Source organism: Erpetoichthys calabaricus, chromosome 15 (assembly GCF_900747795.2).
Source record: "Erpetoichthys calabaricus chromosome 15, fErpCal1.3, whole genome shotgun sequence".
Taxonomy (NCBI): Eukaryota; Metazoa; Chordata; class Cladistia; order Polypteriformes; family Polypteridae; genus Erpetoichthys; species Erpetoichthys calabaricus.
In genome coordinates this window covers 76943904-76964741 of record NC_041408.2, presented here as the reverse complement: position 1 = coordinate 76964741, position 20838 = coordinate 76943904, and the positions used below count along the sequence as shown (strand labels likewise).

Genomic DNA, 20838 nt, shown 5'->3' with positions numbered 1-20838 from the left:
TGCTAACCCAGTGAAATTCTTTAAATTCTTTTTATTTCTTTTTCAGAACACTAGGGAATTAGTCGCTGCATGCTGCCATCTTATATTGGCGGAGCGTGATGACAAGGTAAGTCACATGGCAAAAAGCGCAGCAACAGTAAACAAGGCAGCCAAAGCCACCAGAAACTCCACAAAATGACCATGAAAACCAGCCATTCCCAAAATAGTGTTAGAGTAATGTCATCACCAGAATAATAAATATATTAAATAATGTTACAAATGCTCAGACATTTTCTGAAAATTAGATGTACAACACAAGGATTCAAAACAACAACAGCTCATTTATTAACATCTGTTACTCTGTAAACTTTTTTACAGTGGTGCATGCTTTTAATGTTACTGTGTGGTATAAAGACTGACTCCCACAGTTTTTACCCATATTACATACTTGGAATAAGCTTTTTCTACCAAGGCACTCCAGAACTCATTCCCTTCTGCAGAGTGGACAAACACCAGCTCTCCATCCTTTACTGGCAATCTGTCATCAATAACCACATCTACCCATTCTCCAAATTGCCAGAACTGAAAAATAAAAACAAAATTACATTTCAAAATATGGCCAGAGGGGATATAAATGTCTTTAAGTAATGTGAAGATAACATCTCTGTACCTGAAAGTGAAATATTCCACCATAGTCTCCTTCAAATGTCTGCCCATGGGGAACTACACGATGCAGTAACTTATCATTCAGCGTGAGAGATGCGATTGCAGCTAAGAGCCAGCAGTCACCTGTCACCAGAAAGAGAGATAAAGATAAAGAGCTGAACTCTCAAAGGACTTACAAGTTGCATAAATTACACTTTGCTTTCTTTACCAAACCAGCACTCATTATTATCACGCTTTTTCTTTTTTTTTTTTTTTACAGTAAACATCCTTCCATCCATTTTCCAACCCGCTGAATCCGAACACAGGGTCACGGGTGTCTGCTGGTGTGAATCCCAGCCAACACAGGGCACAAGGAACCAATCCCAGGCAGGGTGCCAACCCACAGCAGGACACACACAAACACACCCACACACCAAGCACACACTAGGGCCAATTTAGAATCGCCAATCCACCTAACCTGCATGTCTTTGGACTGTGGGAGGAAACCCACGCAGACACAGGGAGAACATGCAAACTCCACGCAGGGAGGACCCGGGAAGCGAACCCAGGTCTCCAGGTCTCCCAACTGCAAGGCCCTACTGTGCCGCCCCCACAGTAAACACAATATGTAATTTAATAAACCTCAAATCATTGTTCTCTACCAGATTTTTAACCACTTTTAATTATTTTGTACAGTGTTTACTTATGTCTTTAATAAATATTAATATATTCATTATACTTAATAAAATAAAAGGAATATACAAAACAATAGTTGAGCTAAGATTTTAAATGTAATATTTTGTACAAGGGCGGCATGGTGGCGCAGTGGTAGCGCTGCTGCCTCGCAGTAAGGAGACCTGGGTTCGCTTCCCGGGTCCTCCCTGCGTGGAGTTTGCATGTTCTCCCCGTGTCTGTGTGGGTTTCCTCCCACAGTCCAAAGACATGCAGGTTAGGTGGACTGGTGATCCTAAAATTGTCCCTAGTGTGTGCTTGGTGTGTGTGTGTGTATGTGCCCTGTGGTGGGCTGGCGCCCTGCCCGGGGTTTGTTTCCTGCATTGCGCCCTGTGTTGGCTGGGATTGGCTCCAGCAGACCCCCCATGACATGCCTCTTCAGGCAGAGCTGTAGTAGCTGCACAAACGTCTAGCATGTGGTCTTGTCTTACCAACATCCAGCCTAACTGCTTACACTTCCTTCACCTACTGTATATACCACAGCGTCAAACAACTGAAATGCCTCCAGAAACAACACTAAACCTACTCTGAAATGTCTAAGTAAGGACATGTCACATCTCCAAATGTTTTCACATAAAATTGGAAGCAACAATTAATAAAATAAAAACGTTGGTTAAGGGTCAGGAATACATCACCTTTGTTTTTCAGAATGGACTCCCTAAACTGGATCTGCATATGTGCTGTTTGACCATTTAACCTGGTTACGTATTTAAAGCATAATAGGGGACAATAATTTAAGTTGCTGTTAGAATTCTCGGTCCTGTTCATAATGTCAAATTCCACTTTATGTTCAGTGCATATTTGCTGCTTAGGAACTGGGTCAGAAACACGAACACTACGGAAGTTACTTCACTTTACCTCAGTGTTAAATTATGCATGTAATGCAGTCATCACAGCTGGCCTGAAAATAAAGTGAGATCCTTCAAGAGAAACTGGAATGCACTGCAGAAATGTAAAATGAGAAACTGCATATTAAAACACAATAAAATGAGCATGTTGTCTGTTTGACATCTCTAAAGACATGTAGGTTAGGTTAATTAGCAATTCTGAATTAAATACAAGTGACTCTCAGCATGTGTGTGTTTGTGTGTGTTTGTGCGAGTGAGTGGACCCTACAACGGTCTGACACTCTATACAAGGTTGATTCTTGTCTTTCACTGTAACCCTGAACTGGATTAAGCAAGTTACTGAATGTTGATTATTATTATTATTATTAATTTACCATCATTGACTAGTACTGCATATTCTAATGAGTCATAGTTCAAATTTTTCCCTGCTGATCACCAGAATTGAGGTGCTTTAAGGAAAGGATGTAGTGATCCTGTGTCTTTTACCTCTCTATCAAACTTTTTTTAAGTAAATTAAATTGAATTAGATATTTCAACCTAATATTTTTTTTCTGATGTCGTAACCTCCTTAAGTCAGGAAGTGTGGGCAATTGAAAAAGTCCATTTGAAACCTTGCATTTCACATAACTAAATATGCTGATCTCTAATGCATGTTTTAAGGCAAATTGAACCACAACTTTAAAATGCAGTAATCAATGCAAGATAAATAATAAATCTTGTTACTCCGTACAAGTGGCAATTTCCTGCTTTAGACAGAACATTTCTGATACCAGGGTTAAAAATAAGGTACTGCATCAAGCAGGCATTTAATCAACTATAACCATTGTGCATGATAACATATAAAATACTTTCACTAGTATACTTTATTGGATACATTTTAAAAATGCCTTTTGGATTATGCAAATGTGTTTATTTGAAATAGGTAAGATCAAACTATCTCTTGTTAGTGGTGGAGAAAGTGTCTGGTCATATCTAAAGACAGATCAAGTGATTAAAAATACAGGTCTGGCCACAGACTCAGCATTTTCACAGATGGTGTGGCCTTGGCTGTTAACTCATCGACAATGAGGGACGGAACTGCAGTCTAATTGGTAGACATAGTGACATGTGGCATGAGAAGAGGTATATTCTTTAAAAATTAAAAAGACAGATGCTTAAATCTATTAAATGAATAATTAATTCATAAGAACCTTCAAGAGCAAAACTAAATAATTTTACTCTATAGATTGCAATTAGTAAGGTATTCTAGACAAAAAAAAAAAACGTTAAAGTGGCACAAGTGCTATTTACACTCCTACGAGACTTTTTTAACGGCTCACTGTTTTATGAGTGACTCATCTGTAAACTTGTGAAGGCATACAGACATTATATATAACTGTAACTTCAGACGGTCACACCCTGACAGCTACTTAATAGCAGACTGTATGTGTACAGATAACAGGCAGCTCCAAGTCTGACATTGATGACACAGGAATGTTTGCTGTTTTGAGTTTAAGCAACTAATTTCAAGCAAGTTAACAGGTGATGTGGCTGATGACTCTAAATTAACAAGAAAGGCGTGAATTTTACTCTGAATGTGTAAATGTGCCTTGCGATTGCCTGGTGCCTCGTCCAGAGTTGGATTTTCACCTTGTGCTCAGTGTTCCTGGGGTAGGCACTGGCTCACCATGAGCCTAAACTGAATAAGAAAACAAGTGGACACTGCATTTGGGTTTCTGACTGCTTCTGAAGTTTCTCTACTCTTTAAAACTCTGCTCATAATCTGAAGTCATTATTGGCAATGGCAGTTTCTGATTGTTTCGCCTAAGGACTTTAGATTACATGACCGGTAATCGGTGAGGATGGCGAATTATGCAACTCTGTGGCGACTTTCCAGCACATTATCAAAATATCACAAATTTGCCCCTTTTTCTGGCAGCTAATATAATGTGCTGCCTGACCACGCTGGTGTTGTATAATGCTTAACAAGTACAGAGAGTTTCAGTTGCAATCATGCCACTTTCTTTTTTCCATTTTGTCGTGGTACATAAAACACGAGACATGAGGTCTAAAACACCCGCATTCCTTATTCCTTGTTGCAGTGTTATATGCATTGTACTTCCAGAGGAGCATTCATTGTTTGTCGCACCTCTAAGACTAAAGGCAAAATAAAACCGGTTTCATTTTGTCAGGGTGAGTTGTAGAATGTTTGTACTGAGCCGCTGGATATGTCACGTTATGCAGCCAGCTTCACGGGGGCACACTGCCAACTGCCTCTGACTTTCTTTCTTATAAATGAAGTCTGCAACTAAAAATAGCTGGAAAAATTGTGTGACATGGCCATAAAAGACACTTTTAGCAGTATACTAGAATATTCTATTTGTACCATGGAAGAAGTTGAAGTAGAATGTCATTGCTGGGTGAACATCTGATCTGAACTTAGTAGTTAAGTAACAAACACTAAGATACGAGGCTGTTTACCTAGGAAACCTAGGCTTCATATTAATAGTACTACTTAGCAATCTTCTTTAGCACCACAATACACACCATTCTCATACTCTCTTTATCCTTTTCAAGGTCACAGATGGACAAAGCCTATCCCAGTTACACGAGGCACTAGGCAGGAAACACCAATCCATTACATGGCCCACTCATACAGAGACAAGCCCACAGTGACAATGACAGGGACACCAGTTTGTAAACTCCAATTAACTTAATGTGCACGTTTCTGACACGGGAAGAGCGTAAATGTGAATATTGTAATTATAATACATAAAGTAAATTGAGAAATAAATAACTAGTTATTCTTTAGATAAAAGAATGTTAATTTCTAAACATATCTAATGATAATGATAATGTTAAGGCATGAAATATTAAGAAGCATAAATATGCAAAGACACTGTGGCCCCACAGTGGTTAGTGCTGCTCCCTCATAGATTCGGTGCTTTAGGTTCAAACCCAGCATCTTGCTGATGTCTACGTAAACACTGCCTGTTGTTCCGGTGTTGTCCCGGACATGAACACTGAGTAGCAATCATACTACTTTTTATTTTATTTAGGAATTCAAATGTGTATTACAAATTAATTACCATCACGAAAGTTCTAAATTACAGATTATAATGTGGGATAAGTAGCTAATATTTCCCTCACATTGCAGCACAGTAGACATTGCCGTCACCCCACAGTTTCAATAATCTGGGTTCAATTCCCAGCCCACCTAAGCTGTATGTTCAATGTGCTCATGTTATTTTTTTCTGTAGGTTGCAAATGTACTGACTGCACAATCAAAGCCATGGCAGAAGTTTTGAAATGAAATGGGAGAAACGGAAAAAAAATAAAAAAAGAACAAAAAAAGTCAAATTATGACTTTTGTGTACAGTAATCCCTCGTTATATCGCGCTTCGCCTTTCGCGGCTTCACTCCATCGCGGATTTTATATGTAAGCATATTTAAATATATATCGCGGATTTTTTGCTGGTTCGCGGATTTCTGCGGACAATGGGTCTTTTAATTTCTGGTACATGCTTCCTCAGTTGGTTTGTCCAGTTGATTTCATACAAGGGACGCTATTGGCAGATGGCTGAGAAGCTAGATTGCTTACTTTTCTCTCACTCTTGCGCTGACTATCTGTGATCCTGACGTAGGGGGATTGAGCAGGGGGGCTGTTCGCACACCTAGACGATACGGACGCTCGTCTAAAAATGCTGAAAGATTATCTTCACGTTGCTATCTTTTGTAAAGCTGATTCCTGAAAAGACATGCTGCACAGTGCTTCCCATACTTAAAAGCTCGAAGGGCACGTATTGATTTTTGACTGAAAAACAAACTCTGTCTCTCTCTCTCTTTGTCTGCTCCTGACGGAGGGGGTGTGAGCTGCCGCCTTCAACAGCTTTGTGCCCCGGTGCTTCGCATACTTAAGCCAAACAGCCCTATTGATTTGTTTGCCAGAGATTGTTTTCTCTATCTATGTGACATTCTGTGCTCCTGACACGCACTCCTTTGAAAAGGAAGATATGCTTGCATTCTTTTAATTGTGAGACGGAACTGTCATCTCTGTCTTGTCATGGAGCACAGTTTAAACTTTTGAAAAAGAGACAAATGTTTGTTTGCAGTGTTTGAATAACGTTCCTGTCTCTCTACAACCTCCTGTGTTTCTGCGCAAATCTGTGACCCAAGCATGACAATATAAAAATAACCATATAAACATATGGTTTCTACTTTGCGGATTTTCTTATTTCGCGGGTGGCTCTGGAACGCAACCCCCGCGATGGAGGAGGGATTACTGTATTCTAGATGGACCGACGACCAGAACTGTTCTGGTGTGAGCAGCACAAATCAAAAGCACAAGATGTATCTGTTGACATTCTCCACAATTGGTCAATTTATATTTTAAAGGCGCTGGGCTAACATCAATTAACATCATGGACACTGCCATGGGCAGCCAGTTTGCTTGGGTCACCCAAACCACGGCTTTGCTGTTCCTCAAAACAATGGGTCTATAGAGGTTTAGTTTCCACTAGAACTGTATCAATTAACGTATGATGCTTTGCATTTCACTCTTACAGACGTGTATTTGCAAATCTCTGAGCTTGCCTTGTAAGACAAGCACTATATAAAAATAAACTGGACTACTTTTTATTTTTGCATTTACCGCAAGAGTTCTCAAACTTGTTGAAACAAACTAGCTGCTCTTTTTCATTTTACCCAGTTTCTTATGAAGGGGCTTCATCTTTGATTAATAGGAAGTCTTATCTGCTGTCAATTTGTAAAGAAAGTAGTAGGCCTCAGCATGTAACACATTTTTGTAAAAGGTTTACAATACCGATCAGTTTGTTAAGTTGGCACGTTAGCAAGTCATAGTAATAATGTATTGTCACAGCTTTTAGAAGAAATGCAGTTTTGTACTAATTTTATTAATATTTTTATTGCTCTTAATTATGTATGAGTAACAAAGTTTTTAAAGAAGAAATCAGCAGTGTAAATTACAGTCTACCGTATTCATTCAGGTCAATTTGCTTCTTTATGCTCCACAACAGAACACAGTCTTAATAACCGAGCTCAAGAAAAACTCTTTCTTCTTGTGAAGAAAACTTAGACACCTTACTTAAATTTTCAAGGAATACAAAACAAAGTCTCATTCAGTGTCACCTTGATTGGCAAACTAATATAAAGAATAAATGAAAAAAATAAAAATAACCAATGCTTGCAAGTAAACTTGACCACATGCATTGAAACCAATCTTTACATGAAGTAATAATATAGGTCAATAGGTAAAACCTTACTGGGGTCGGGGGTATATGAACGCACGCCAAGGAGATGCGGTCGGATCAGCTGCTGTCTTTCACCTGCTGCTGCCGAGGTGCGTGTTCTGCTTGTCGTGCTGCGTGTCGATCATTTAAAAGCCTGTCCTTTTGTCTCACTGCCTTGTCTCGCATGACGTTAAAGTGTCTCTCACGGGACGTCAAATTGTTTTCCGAGAAGATCACGTATCGTCTCCTTCCAAGCCTTCCAAGATGTTTTTTATAATAGAGAGATATGCTACCGTGGCTGTAGCATATCTCTCTTTTTATAAGTAGAGAGACATTAAAACAAATTTGTTGGTTCATAAATCACCACTGCATACATGTACACATACACACAAATGACAGTTACAAAAAGATTATTATATTTAAAATTAATTTCCAATGACACCAATGAACACTAATAAATGACTTTGTATAACAATAATAAAACTAAAGGTTCACTCGGACTGCTGCAGATAAAAACAATGTAAAGCTAGGACTAGTGTTGGATCGCTACTAATATTGTGACTTCGGAATCGATGGCAGCTATCGGACCTCAGTACCAGTGTTAAAATAGTACAGAAGCAAAAAAATGGCTAACTGCATACCCCACCCATCACACAGCAGCCTTCCTGCTCCGACATATAATCGCACGCCTCCCTGTCTTAATGCACTCAGCAAATCAATACAAGATGCAGGTTCCTCTTGGATTCTATGGTGAGTGTATGTTATTGTATATGATCTAAAAGCAAAGGGTGTGGTTGATTGGAGTGTTCCCTGTGGTGAATCAAGCTAGATGTAATATGTATATTTCATTGAAGAGCAGGGTTTATATTCATACTGATAAATGACTGAACACAGGGTTCTTCAAAATTACCATTAACTGCATTGAAATTAACAAGATGCAGATAAGAGTACCATTTTAAAAATTTCTGTATCGGTATAACTGCACAACCCTAGCCAGAATTTCTCAGCACAGCCCATGGCAACGCATGTACCTTTCAGCAGGCAGACCTCAGTATGTGCGTCTCGGGAACTGCACGTCTGATATTGTGGTCAGCAACACAGGAGCGCCGCAGGGGACTGTACTTTCTCCGGTCCTGTTCAGCCTATATACAATCGGACGTCCAATACAACTCGGAGTCCTGCCACGTGCAAATGTTCGCTGACAACACTGCTATCGTGGGCTGCATCAGGAGTGGGCGGGAGGAGGAGTATAGGGACCTAATCAAGAATTTTGTTAAATGGTGCGACTCACACCACCTACACCTGAACACCAGCAAAACCAAGGAGATGGTGGTGGATTTTAGGAGGCCCAGACCCCTCATGGACCCCGTGATCATCAGAGGTGACTGTATGCAGACCTATAAATACCTGGGAGTGCAGCTGGATGATAAATTAGACTGGACTGCCAATGTTGATGCTCTGTGTAAGAAAGGACGGAGCCGACTATACTTCCTTAGAAGGCTGGTGTCCTTCAACATCTGCAATAAGATGCTGCAGATGTTCTATCAGACGGTTGTGGCAAGCGCCCTCTTCTACGCGGTGGTGTGCTGGGGAGGCAGCATTAAGAAGAAGGACGCCTCACACCTGGACAAACTGGTGAGGAAGGCAGGCTCTATTGTTGGCATGGAGCTGGATAGCTTGACATCTGTGGCAGAGCGACGGGCGCTCAGCAGGCTCCTGTCAATTATGGAGAATCCACTGCATCCACTGAACAGGATCATCTCCAGACAGAGGAGCAGCTTCAGAGACAGACTGCTGTCACCGTCCTGCTCCACTGACAGACTGAGAAGAACGTTCCTCCACCAAACTATGCGACTCTTCAATTCCACCTGGGGGTGGTAAACGTTAACATTATTCAAAGTTATTGTCTGTTTTTACCTGCATTTTTATCACTCTTTAATTTAATATTGTTTTTTGTATCAGTATGCTACTGCTGGAGAATGTGAATTTCCCCTTGGGATTAATAAAGTATATCTATCTAAGAAGTCAGTGTGACGTTGAAGAATCCTATCACTTATTACCAATAGTTAAAAATTCCACACTGCCTTTGGCAAAATGTAAAGAGAACAATTACTAATACCATGGATGGTACAACACATTTTATTTTTTTGTGAAAATATAGACAACAGTAGAGTTTCATTTACACATAATTATGGAAAGAATTATTAGGATTATTGTGTAAGAAACAGAAATAGTGTGTGCTCCTTAGTGGCAAACTCAATCAGATTAGGAAGCCTGGTAACTGAGTCCTGATTGATTGCCAAGTTAAAACAAAGATTTGCAGCTGCTGTGGAGCTCCAAGACCATATCTAGCCCTGGTTTGGTGTGTGACTTACTGTATCTGCAGGGCTCCACTAATCAAGTTACACAAGAATTTCCTTTGACTGTGGCAACCTGATGTTACTTTCAAAATATTCAGGATTCGTAATGAGCTGGGTTGGCTGCAATCTAGCCTAGCTGGGTTCAGTCAGTTAAATCTAGTTATCCTTTTTAATTAGGTTAGGGGACAATTTCCCTTTCACACAGTGACAGTTGAAATAACACAGCTTTTATGTAAACTTAACAATGAAAAGACAAAATTACTCATTAAAAACCTTTCGCACTGTCAAAAAAGCACTAGTTAAAGGAATCAAGAATACTGGAGAGGCAATCAGTATCTGCAAAGTTTAATAACTGACTATTTATAGGATTTTATAACGCTGTTTATGTACAAATTCTTTTTTGTTTCCCACAGTTCTCTTCCATCCATCCCTTATCCATCCTGCTATATCCTAACTACAGGGTCACGGGGGTCTGCTGGATCCAATCCCAGCCAACACAGGGCGCAAGGCAGGAAACAAACCCCGGGCAGGGCGCCAGCCCACCGCACCCAATTCTCTATCAATTTTAAAATTCACGAAAGACAGCAAAATAGCAGTGTTACTACAAGGTCAGACACTGTAACAGCTAGAGGCATAATATTCTCAGAGGTAAAACAGACATAGTCATAAAAGATACACTTTCTCATTAAATTTGGATGTGCTTGTTTCTGCTTCTTACAGTAAATATAGTAGAAATACCTCAATAGGTTAATGCAAACCAACCAATATATGTATCACTCCATACACGTCTAACACCGGCAGCTGCTTACTGTAAAATTAGAATTAGGGTGGAGATAATGTCACGCTCTACCAGCTGTGTCGGAAAGTAAACCTTCAGGAGTAAACTTTCATTTGTATATGCTGGCTGGCTGCTTTTTCACCTACTGGACTGCTTTGAAGATAATGATGGCTCAGTATATGATGTGTTGCACTTTGATGCTCAGGAAGCAAGGTGTTATAAAGATAAAATTAAAATACTTGCAACCTAAAATAACCCTCTTTAAAGGAAAATGTACTTCAAAAGCATCAATTCTGGGGATACAATAATTATCAAGTTATGTTCATTATTTTACCATGACTAACATTGCCCATCCTCAACAACAGGCTTAGTCTACCATGGTAGTGGAGCTTCTTTGCAATATTTGTAAAGAGACACTATAGAGTAAATGTATACAGAGCATACCGAGTCTTGTACTTGTACATTGGTTTGCACTTTGTTTTGTTACTGTTTTGCACTATGTTTGTGTTGTCAGACGTGTGAGCATCAGGAATGTCCAACAGGTTCTTGCAGTGGGAAAAATAAGGGAAAGGTTAAGGGTGTGAAAAAGGAACTCACCACTTTCCCAGTATCTAGAATGGACAAATTATAAAAAAAAAATCATGGTGGAAGGGAGACCAGGGAGACGAGACATGATCTTCTTGGAAGACACTTATAAGACCCACAAGATGAAAGAGTTTAAGGTCCCCGCGAGATGCTCCGTGGCCAAACATGAGACTTGGTGCCAAGAGATTAAAATTTGACGTCCCACGAGAGACACTGTAACGTCACACAAGACAAGGCAGCAAGACAACGTTTAAAACAAGTTCACGGACATCCAACCAAGCAGTTGTTGGAATGCTTTTGGTAGTCAGACATCATATGCTCCCAGCTGTTAAAACAATGACAAGTGACAAGCAGAACACGCAGCTTGCCAGCAGCAGCAGTTGGAAGCCAGCAGATGATCCGACTGCAACTCCTTAGTGTGCGTTCAGCTCCCCCTTCACAACGTGAGCAGCAGAGACACGAAGGACAGGTGCTGTACAGGCTTTTAAATGATCGACGCGCACCGCGTCAAACATAACAGACAGCTCACCAGCAGCAGCACCAAGACAACATGATCTGATTGCATCTCCTTAGCATGCCTTCGGGCGCCCCCCCCCCCCCCCCTCTTCACAACGCAAACCAGCATTATATGTCCTGCGAGAAAGAGATTTAACCACGCCCGGGGACGGAAATAAAGGATAACTTTTTACAAAAGTTTTAAAGTAAAAGTGAAAATAATGCATATGTAACAATTCCTATTATATATCCGGTAAACCAAACCCAGGGGTGGGCGAGCAAAGCGAGCAGAGGGTGGAGCACCCTAGTAATACACAAAGCACAAGGAAAATCACAAATCCAAGAAATTCACCATCCTCAAGCACATTCAAATAAACCACAAGAACTATGGCTTGCCCCCACCTTCATAGGGCTGAGGTAAGCCCCATGTAATGATGGGTAAGTAAATCTGCTTCTTGGGGGACCACTCACAAAACTCAAGGCACGTGATAAAAAATGCATAAACACTGACACACATATGCACATGGGAGGCAGCTAAAGGGCTTGAATGAGAGGAACACCGAGCCAGACTCTTTTTCTCGCTTTTCTATAGACCGTTCACAGGAAATTCCACCTGGCCCTAATGACATAATTCCTGGTTCCTGCCTCTTTGATGTCACTTCCTATACTGGCCTTTAAAGCCAAGTATTCCTGAGCCGACGTGGTAATATCCTTTACAGAATGATGTCGGTTTTTAATGCAGTGCCGCCTGAGGGATCGAAGGTCACGGGCATCCATTGTTGGTATTCGGCTTTGCCGCTTACGTGCAGAGATTTCTCTAGACTCTCTGAATCTTTTGATGATATTATGGACAGTAGATGATGAAATCCCTAGATTCCTTGCAATTGTCCGTTGAGAAACGTTGTTCTTAAACTGCTGGACTATTTGCCCACGCAGTTGTTCACAAAGTGGTGAACCTCGCCCCATCCTTGCTTGTGAACGACTGAGCCTTTTGGGGATGCTCCTTTTATACCCAATCATGACAAACACCTGTTTCCAATTCACCTGTTCACCATGTGGAATGTTCAAAACAGGTGTTTTTTTTAACATTCCTCAACTTTCTCAGTCTTTTGCTGCCCCTGTCCCAGCTTTTTTGGAACGTGTTGCAGGCATCAAATTCAAAATGAGCGAAGATTTGCAAAACAACAATAAAGTTTATCAGTTTGAACATTCGATATCTTGTCTTCGTAGTGTATTTAATTGAATAGAGGTTGAAAAGGATTTGCAAATCGTTGTATTCTGTTTTTATTTATGTTTCACACAACGTCCCAACTTCACTGGAATTTGGGTTGTAATAAAAATATTTTTTTACATTTATATACAGTAGTGCTTTTCTCATTACTCAAAGTGCTCTCCACACAGGGAGGACCTGGGATGCAAACCCATGATCTCCTTACTGAGAAGCAGTAGTGCTACCATTGCGCTACTTGCATACACAGTAAACACTCACTTTCATTTCAAATCATTTGCACATCTCCTTTATAATTGCACTATTTTGCAGCTGTTTATATAAAGTAGGATAAGCATCTCTAAAGCCACCAAATTAAATTCCTATACAATAAGTATTAGTAAATAAAACTGATTCCAATTCTGATCTGAATCTAAATGGGAATTTGACCAGCAGTGGTTGTTCAGTGTGAACTTAGCTACCAGACGGACCTGAAGACACCGAACCTGGCAAGCTTGGCCTATTTTTTTCTGTGATTTTGGACTTTTGCACCCTGTTTTGCTTACATTTGTTTTTGGGATGTTAAAAAGGGGGATCCCAGGACCCCAGCTCTTCATCTTTTGTTGCCTTTTATGTTGACAGTATGTACTTATATGCTCTGTTACTCCAGAAGCAAAAGTATAAAACAAAAAATGTCCACAAATGTTATGAGTAGCTAAATCCTGCCCCAACATAGCCACATGCAGAAGATACAGTATGAATGGTGCTTGAGATGACTGCAAGGCAAAGAGAAACATAACCACCCACAAAAACGGAAGCAGCTTTACACACACACACACATAACAGCACAATCTTCAGATTGTTAGAGGAAACACCCACAAAATGTGGCACGCACGGCAATTCAACAGCAGCTCCTCTTGGCCAGGAAAACATGAGAGCAAGACAATCTGAGACAAAGGCACCACCCTTCCTGAGAAGGTGCTATCCAAGAAAATTGATAATTTAATTAAATTAATGCTACTAAAAAATTACTTTTACCCTTAAAAGAAATTGCTACTATGAATCTCATTCTCAGTGCTACTCAGTAATAATAAAACACTTTCTTCTTTATGCAAAAATAACATGAGAAAAAAACAAAACATCCACACTCAATATTCACATTGATTTGGTATAATTTAGCATAGTACGCAAATAAAAAAATATATTTTTTCATTTTCAGGAAGGATATGCATAAAAGTAAACAGACTCAGGGGCAGTTTCTTTCACCATGCACTGACCATCTCTCTCTGTGTCTCTCTCCTTTTCTTTCTCACTCCTCCCCTGCTGACCTTCTCTTGGATGTGCAATATGCTCTGTGAGATAATCACAGTCCTGCAAAAATTTTTGCTCTGTCTGTCCTACGTGCAATATCTGCATTAGTTTTTTTTTTGTGTAATATTCATATCATTGGCAATTAATGTGCAATAATTACAGCCTTGTGCAATATTGTTCTATTTGTCCTATGTGCAGTTTTGTATGTTATTAGTATTCTTTGTGTAATAATCATCCATCCATCATCCAACCCGCTATATCCTAAATACAGGGTCACGGGGGTCTGCTGGAGCCAATCCCAGCCAACACAGGGCGCAAGGCAGAAAACAAACCCTGGGCAGGGCGCCAGCCCACCACAGGGCGCACACACACACACACCAAGCACACACTAGAAACAATTTAGGATCGGCAATGCACCTAACCTGCATGTCTTTGGACTGTGGGAGGAAACCCACGCAGACACAGGGAGAACATGCAAACTCCATGCAGGGAGGACCTGGGAAGCGAACCCGAGTCTCCTAACTGCGAGGCAGCAGCGCTACCCACTGCACCACCATGCCGCCCTGTAATAATCATATCATTGGTAATTCAATTGTTGTACCTGCATGATCAAAAATATTATTGTTTTGTAGTACCACATTTGTAGCCCAGCAATAAGCAACTATTAATTAGTATTCTTTACATTTTTTTTGTTTAGTGGTTTTTATATGTAACACTTTACTGTTTCTTGTTTAAATGTTCAATTGTTTTTTTCATTGCAACTGAAAGGAGTAGCTGCTCTGTAATTTAATTATATTTTATACAATTTTAATTGTATAATGACAATAAGGACATTTAATTCTATAAAAAATCTAATTCTAAAAAAAAACAAAAAAAAAAACTCAAATTCACTAAAACACAGAAACAAAGGCGAGTCTCTAATCACTTATTTACCCTTCTGCTTTCACCTCTCCTTCATTAACTCTCAGTGTAACAGATGCACGTTTTACTTCAAGGAAGTTGTGCCAACTGTTTAGTTTTTATTATTGTGTAACTAAAAAATACACCAACTGTTTTAATACCAAGTAAATGATTAATTAGATATGTAGTGTGGCCATTTCTCCTCTGTGGGTCTGTAGCCTGACATGTTGTAATATACAGTAATGAAGAAAAAAGAGCAGCAGAAGCTTGCTAGTAAAGCAGACTTACCCAGTGCTCCTTGGCAGATGTCAGTTCTTGTAGCACCACCAACAATGAACTGAGGGCTATCAGTAAGTTCCTGCACAACAGAAAAGTGAACTGTCAACAACCACATTCTTTTAACAAATAAAGCTATGAATATTAAGTGTTATAGTGCATAAGTAAATAAACCCTTAATTTACATTTGAAGAAAATTATACTATTGAAAATAATTGGTATCATGTAATTAATCTGAATACTGAAAAGCCTGGAATCAGTCAGTCAGTCATTTCCCAACCCGCTATATCCTAACACAAGGTCACGGGGGTCTGCTGGAGCCAATCCCAGCCAACACAGGGTGCAAGGCACGAACAAATCCTGGGCAGGGCACACACACACACCCCCACACACCAAGCACACACTAGGGACAATTTAGGATCACCAATGCACTAACCTGCCTGGAATTGTCTTTATAAATTATATTCTCTCTCTAATACAGTACAGGACTAAAACTCACTGAAACAATACAAGGTGAACTATAATCCACATTAAACTTGACATTCTCAGTTAAACATATAGTAAGTCTACTTTACGAAATGTAGAAAATGCAATGCTGTTGCTGTCTTTATTGAAAAATCAACTTTTAGGTTTTGTAGGAATGTTGCAAATTTATGAAGTAAAACTGGCAGTACTTTTACTAGTGAAGCCATAAGAAGCTTCTGTGATCCAAACTCAAGTAAATACCTGAAAGAAAGTGGGAGAGTCAACCAGAGAAACAGAATGAATATCAACACAATAAAATATTGCAACAAGTATTTGAAAAGACTTCCTTTATTTAACATAAGCAGCACTGAATTAAAGGCATATTTTACTACCACACAATGGCTCTAATTTATGAAATCTTGGTAATAGCCATGATTTTAGTTAGCATTCTGTGGTATGTTTTCTAAGCCAGTTTGACATTTTTCTTCTGACACTTGCTTCTGAAAGCAGACGGAAGGAAACTCTGACCATTAAATTACCCTTTTAACACAAGGGCTCCAAATTAAAAACTGTAGAGTAGATATTTGGAGCTTAAATAAAATGGGCCATTATCCCATCATTTTAGTGAGTGAGGTTATTGTGTATAAAAGTAAGTTACCGTATATACTTGAGTATAATCCGACCCGAATTTAAGCCGAGGTACCTAATTTTACCTACAAAAACTGGAAAAACTTATTTACTCGAGTATAAGCCTAGGGTGGGTAATGCAGCAGCTACTGGTAAGTTTCCATAATCAAAAAAAATATCAATAAAATTACCGTACATTGATTGAGGCATCAGTAGATTAAATGTTTTTGAGTATTTATTTCAAAGAAAAACAGTAAACTAGCTCTGTAAGTGGAGAAGAGGGTCGCTCATGCTCTTTCTCGCGTACGTGTCTCTCTCGCGCGCACACACGTGTGTGTGTGTCTCTTTCTCGCGCTCGCTCTCTCTCACTTGCTCCACAGGGAATGCACAGGGAGAGACTGAACACGTGCGGAAATCATCGAAGCGCACCGAAAGGGAAACTGGCTTGTTCATATACTGGGGGGCAGCGGGACCTGACTTGAATATAAGCCGAGGGTGACGTCTTTCAGCACATTTTGGGTGCTGAAAAACTCGGCTTATATTCGAGTATATACGGTACGTGAAAAGGTTGCTACTTTTTTTGTCATCGCATATTGCCTTTTGCAAGATTATGTTATTTATTTTTGCACAAACATACAGAAGGGAAGATCCACAGTTAGTGTCCGTATTGAATGGCTAACCAAGTAGTCAAATATCTATTTATAAAGCACCTAACTAAAAAAATATTAGACAACTTAAAAGTTTCAATTTAGGAGTGCATGGTAGAAGGAAAAGGAAACTGCACTTCTAGAAGTTAAACTGCTCCTACTTCCAGGGAATAAGGCCAAGACTTTTAAATAAGAAACCCACAAATATCGGCTAGTAGGATTTATTAGCCAACATAAGGCAGAAAACAACTGTGCAGCGCCTCTACCTGTGGAATCCACACAACCTCAAGAGACTGCAAAAAACTTAAATGGCCTAATATAATATACAACAACAGCCTTTTGTTTTAGTGGTGAAAGAATTGCAAATACTTTTCCACATATGTAATTTTATTATAGTGAAAGGTAAACTACATCTTGTGATGGCATGCTTTGTGAAAGATACCGTATATATTGAAGCTAGACATTACATAAACTACCATAACATCCTAAACCTCACTTAATCAAATTCAGGGTGGCAGGAGGCTGGAGCCTATCCATAAAAGAGTGAATTGTAAAAGCTCAAGAGCTACTAAAAGGGAATTGCAGGAGCAAGGCAGAATGGAACCAAATTGTACAAACTGGTCTTCTGCTGGGTGTAGCATGGAGAAAGGAAAGCCTGTGTCTTTATAGCTTCTCCCTCAAATATACGGTTATTTCTATGGCTCCACTAGGTGATCTACAATGCAATCACAACATAAATCATACCTAAAGATGCAATGGGTAAAACAGACAACTTTTAGCTTGAATTTAAATAAAAAGAAAAGCGCTTTATTTTTTAACCAGTGTTGCAGGAGCACATGTCTGCCTCAATTGACCATCTATGCAGCACAATCAAACAACCACCCCTCTCTTAACAAGTCAAAAATCTTTTACATTTGTCCACCATTTCCGTTGTGACCATGGAGCTTACAATGGTTAGTTAACCCCAGGACAATCAATCGCATACTTTCAAATGCAAGTTGTTGCCAAGCACTGCAGACTAAGCAGAACATATCCAAAAATGTGTAAACTGGCACTACAATGACTGTGTGCAATATACTGTGCCAATGACTGACATCCTGTACTGTGAAATTGTACCTGATACATTCAGTAGGCGCAATTCTAATCCCTTTAAAGTTAGCAAATACCTACTCCTTGTTAATATACTTACAGATAATTCCTGTTTTATGTACAGTATATCTGTGTCTTTTTATGTCTGCTACTGTAACCTTCCAATTCCCTTCAGGAACTGATAATCTGATAATCTATTTTACCACACCCAGTGAAGTTCTGTAAGCAACAGACAGATACAGAAAAGTGGAAGTAGAAAATAATGCTTATTTCCTGTCTTGAAGACCTATAGTAAAAGACTGCCATCCTCTTAATAATAATAATAATAATAATAATAATTCTTTGCATTTATATAGCACTTTTCTCACTACTCAAAGCGCTCAGCAATTGCAGGTTAAAGGCCTTGCTCAAGGGCCCAACAGAGCAGAGTCCCTATTGGCATTTACGGGATTCAAACCGGCAACCTTCGGATTGCCAGTGCAGATCCCTAGCCTCAGAGCCACCACTCTGCCTTCTTAGCACCTCTAAAAATGAAAGAGGGTGCAAAAAAAACATTGTGGTAGATTTGTGTGAGCAGAAACAGCATCCTTTTGCTTTTAAACTGCTGACATTTGAAAACAATTTACTTTTAGAAATGTAATGCCAACCTTTCATAGACTATAATTAGCACTGTAGATCAATACGATTTTACCTCATATTGCTTCATATTACTGTAAAAATGTGCATTCTGGAGAAAAGTGGTCTTTGCATTTCTGTCTTTCTATCTCATTTTACTGGGTTCACACTGTCTGGATGGTTTCTGCACAAATGGGGGGATAACTGGAGCAGAAATTTTATTGGAGATGCCCTTCTTGATGCCAGTCTCCATCAGTCGCCTTTTGTGACAGACAAGAGGGACAATGACCTTATTCTAATGGCAAGTACATTATTAAATTCTAAGCTAAGGCTTATGAGAAACCATTATAATGAATTTATATGTCACAAATTCCCCTGCTCCCCTTGAGGAGGACATTTACTACCAAAAAAATGACAGTGGGAAAAATGTATTTAACATGATCTGAAAGCAGTGGTGAACTTCTACTCCCAAAAGTAATCATTTGGTTCATGGAAACATATTGTGACGATGAGCACATCATTTCACCTGTCTCTGCTCCAACTGGAAAAAAAAAGAAAGGAAGTGTAACCAATTCTACCTCAAATGCTGTAGGCTGCCGTGGACAGAGCCAACAGCTAAATAATTAATAATTTCCTGTATCCTAATAGTGGGGTTTTCCTACTAATTTTTGATACATTTTTCTTCAAAATAATTAAATATTTTTTAATTGAAAGATATGCTACTTTGTATAATAGGTTGTGATGGATGGCCGGCGAGAGTTTCTGGCCCTCACCCCCAGGCTGCCAGGAGGAGCTCTCCCGACAGCATCGACGGGCCCCGAATTCCAGCAGGGCCTCATGGACTATGTAGTTTTTATGCGCAGCCCTGCTGGATACCTTGGGGACCACTGGGAGTCGCTGTAGGGAGGCTCGTGGACTCATATATGCCCTATAACCCGGAAGTGCGTCATAATCCCATGACAGGAAGCAACGACGTACTCCCGGGTTGAAGATAAGGACTGTTTACCCTGACCCGGAAGGAACAAGGACTTGTGGGTAATGGAACAGAAACACCTCCGGGTCAGGGGGTATAAAGGACTCTGGGAAAGCCCAGACATTGAGCTGAGCTGGGAGGTAGGGTGGCTAAGTGTCTGGGAGAGGAGGAGTCAGTATTGAGAGAATTGTTGTATTTATATGAGTAGTGTGGAGTGGAGGGTGCTTGGTGCACTGCATTATAAGAAAATAAAGAAGTCTTGGACTTTCACCTGGTGTTTGGAGTGGTACCTGAGGGTTGAAGAGGTGGATCAGAACCTCAACTGCTACAAGGTTTAAAATAAAATAAAAAAAAACATCCCCTCCACTTTTACAAATGCATTTAATTTGTCGTACTACAGTATGTTAAATTTGGCAAAACAAGGAATGAAATATATTTCAGTTACTATAAAAATATATATCAACTGCAGTTCAGAAATACATAAAATGCTTATATTGATGATTTATTGTTCTTATAAGTGATGTTTTTAACTTTATTTGCCCTCAATAATGGCCTAAATAAAGCTACACAAATAACAAGAGGCACCGAGCAGGATATCCTGAATCTGAGCCAATAAACTTCTGCAGTAATTACTGGGAGTGCAGCAAAGCAAAGAGTAATGACTTCAGTGCAAAACATGCCTATGAATTAGCAAGAACCATTTCTTTGAAATCTACTTTAAATATTAATACAAGAACAAGTGCAGCACCATAAACACATAATTTGCCGTTAAACAGATCATTGTGACACACCTACAATCCACTGCTATTAGCCATCTGTTTTTTAGTCCACTTCTTGCATTTAAGGACTGGGTTGGGACCTATCCTGGCAGAATTGGGTGTAAGACAAAAAATATCAACCCTAGACATGGCCTCAGTCCATCACAGAGCACAATCTCTCATATAATGACATTTTAGAGCAGGGGTGGGCAATGCCGGTCCTGGAGAGCCACAGTGGCTACAGGTTTTCATTCCAACCCAGTTGCTTAATTAGAAACCAACCCTTGCCAATCTCAGACCTGATTTAGTTTCATGGCTTG

The 20838-nt window shown here is 39.7% G+C and overlaps 1 protein-coding gene across 1 annotated transcript in view; it reads right to left on the bottom strand.

Annotated features, from left to right (window-relative positions):
* Positions 1-20838, bottom strand: part of capn1a (calpain 1, (mu/I) large subunit a) — a 72506-nt gene that overhangs the window by 46934 nt on the left and 4734 nt on the right. The window contains exons 2-4 of the mRNA XM_028820886.2: positions 15357-15426; positions 650-768; positions 428-561 (exon numbers count right to left, since the gene is read on the bottom strand). Coding sequence (XP_028676719.1) covers positions 428-561; positions 650-768; positions 15357-15426 — 323 coding nt within the window. The remainder of the gene's footprint in view (positions 1-427; positions 562-649; positions 769-15356; positions 15427-20838) is intronic.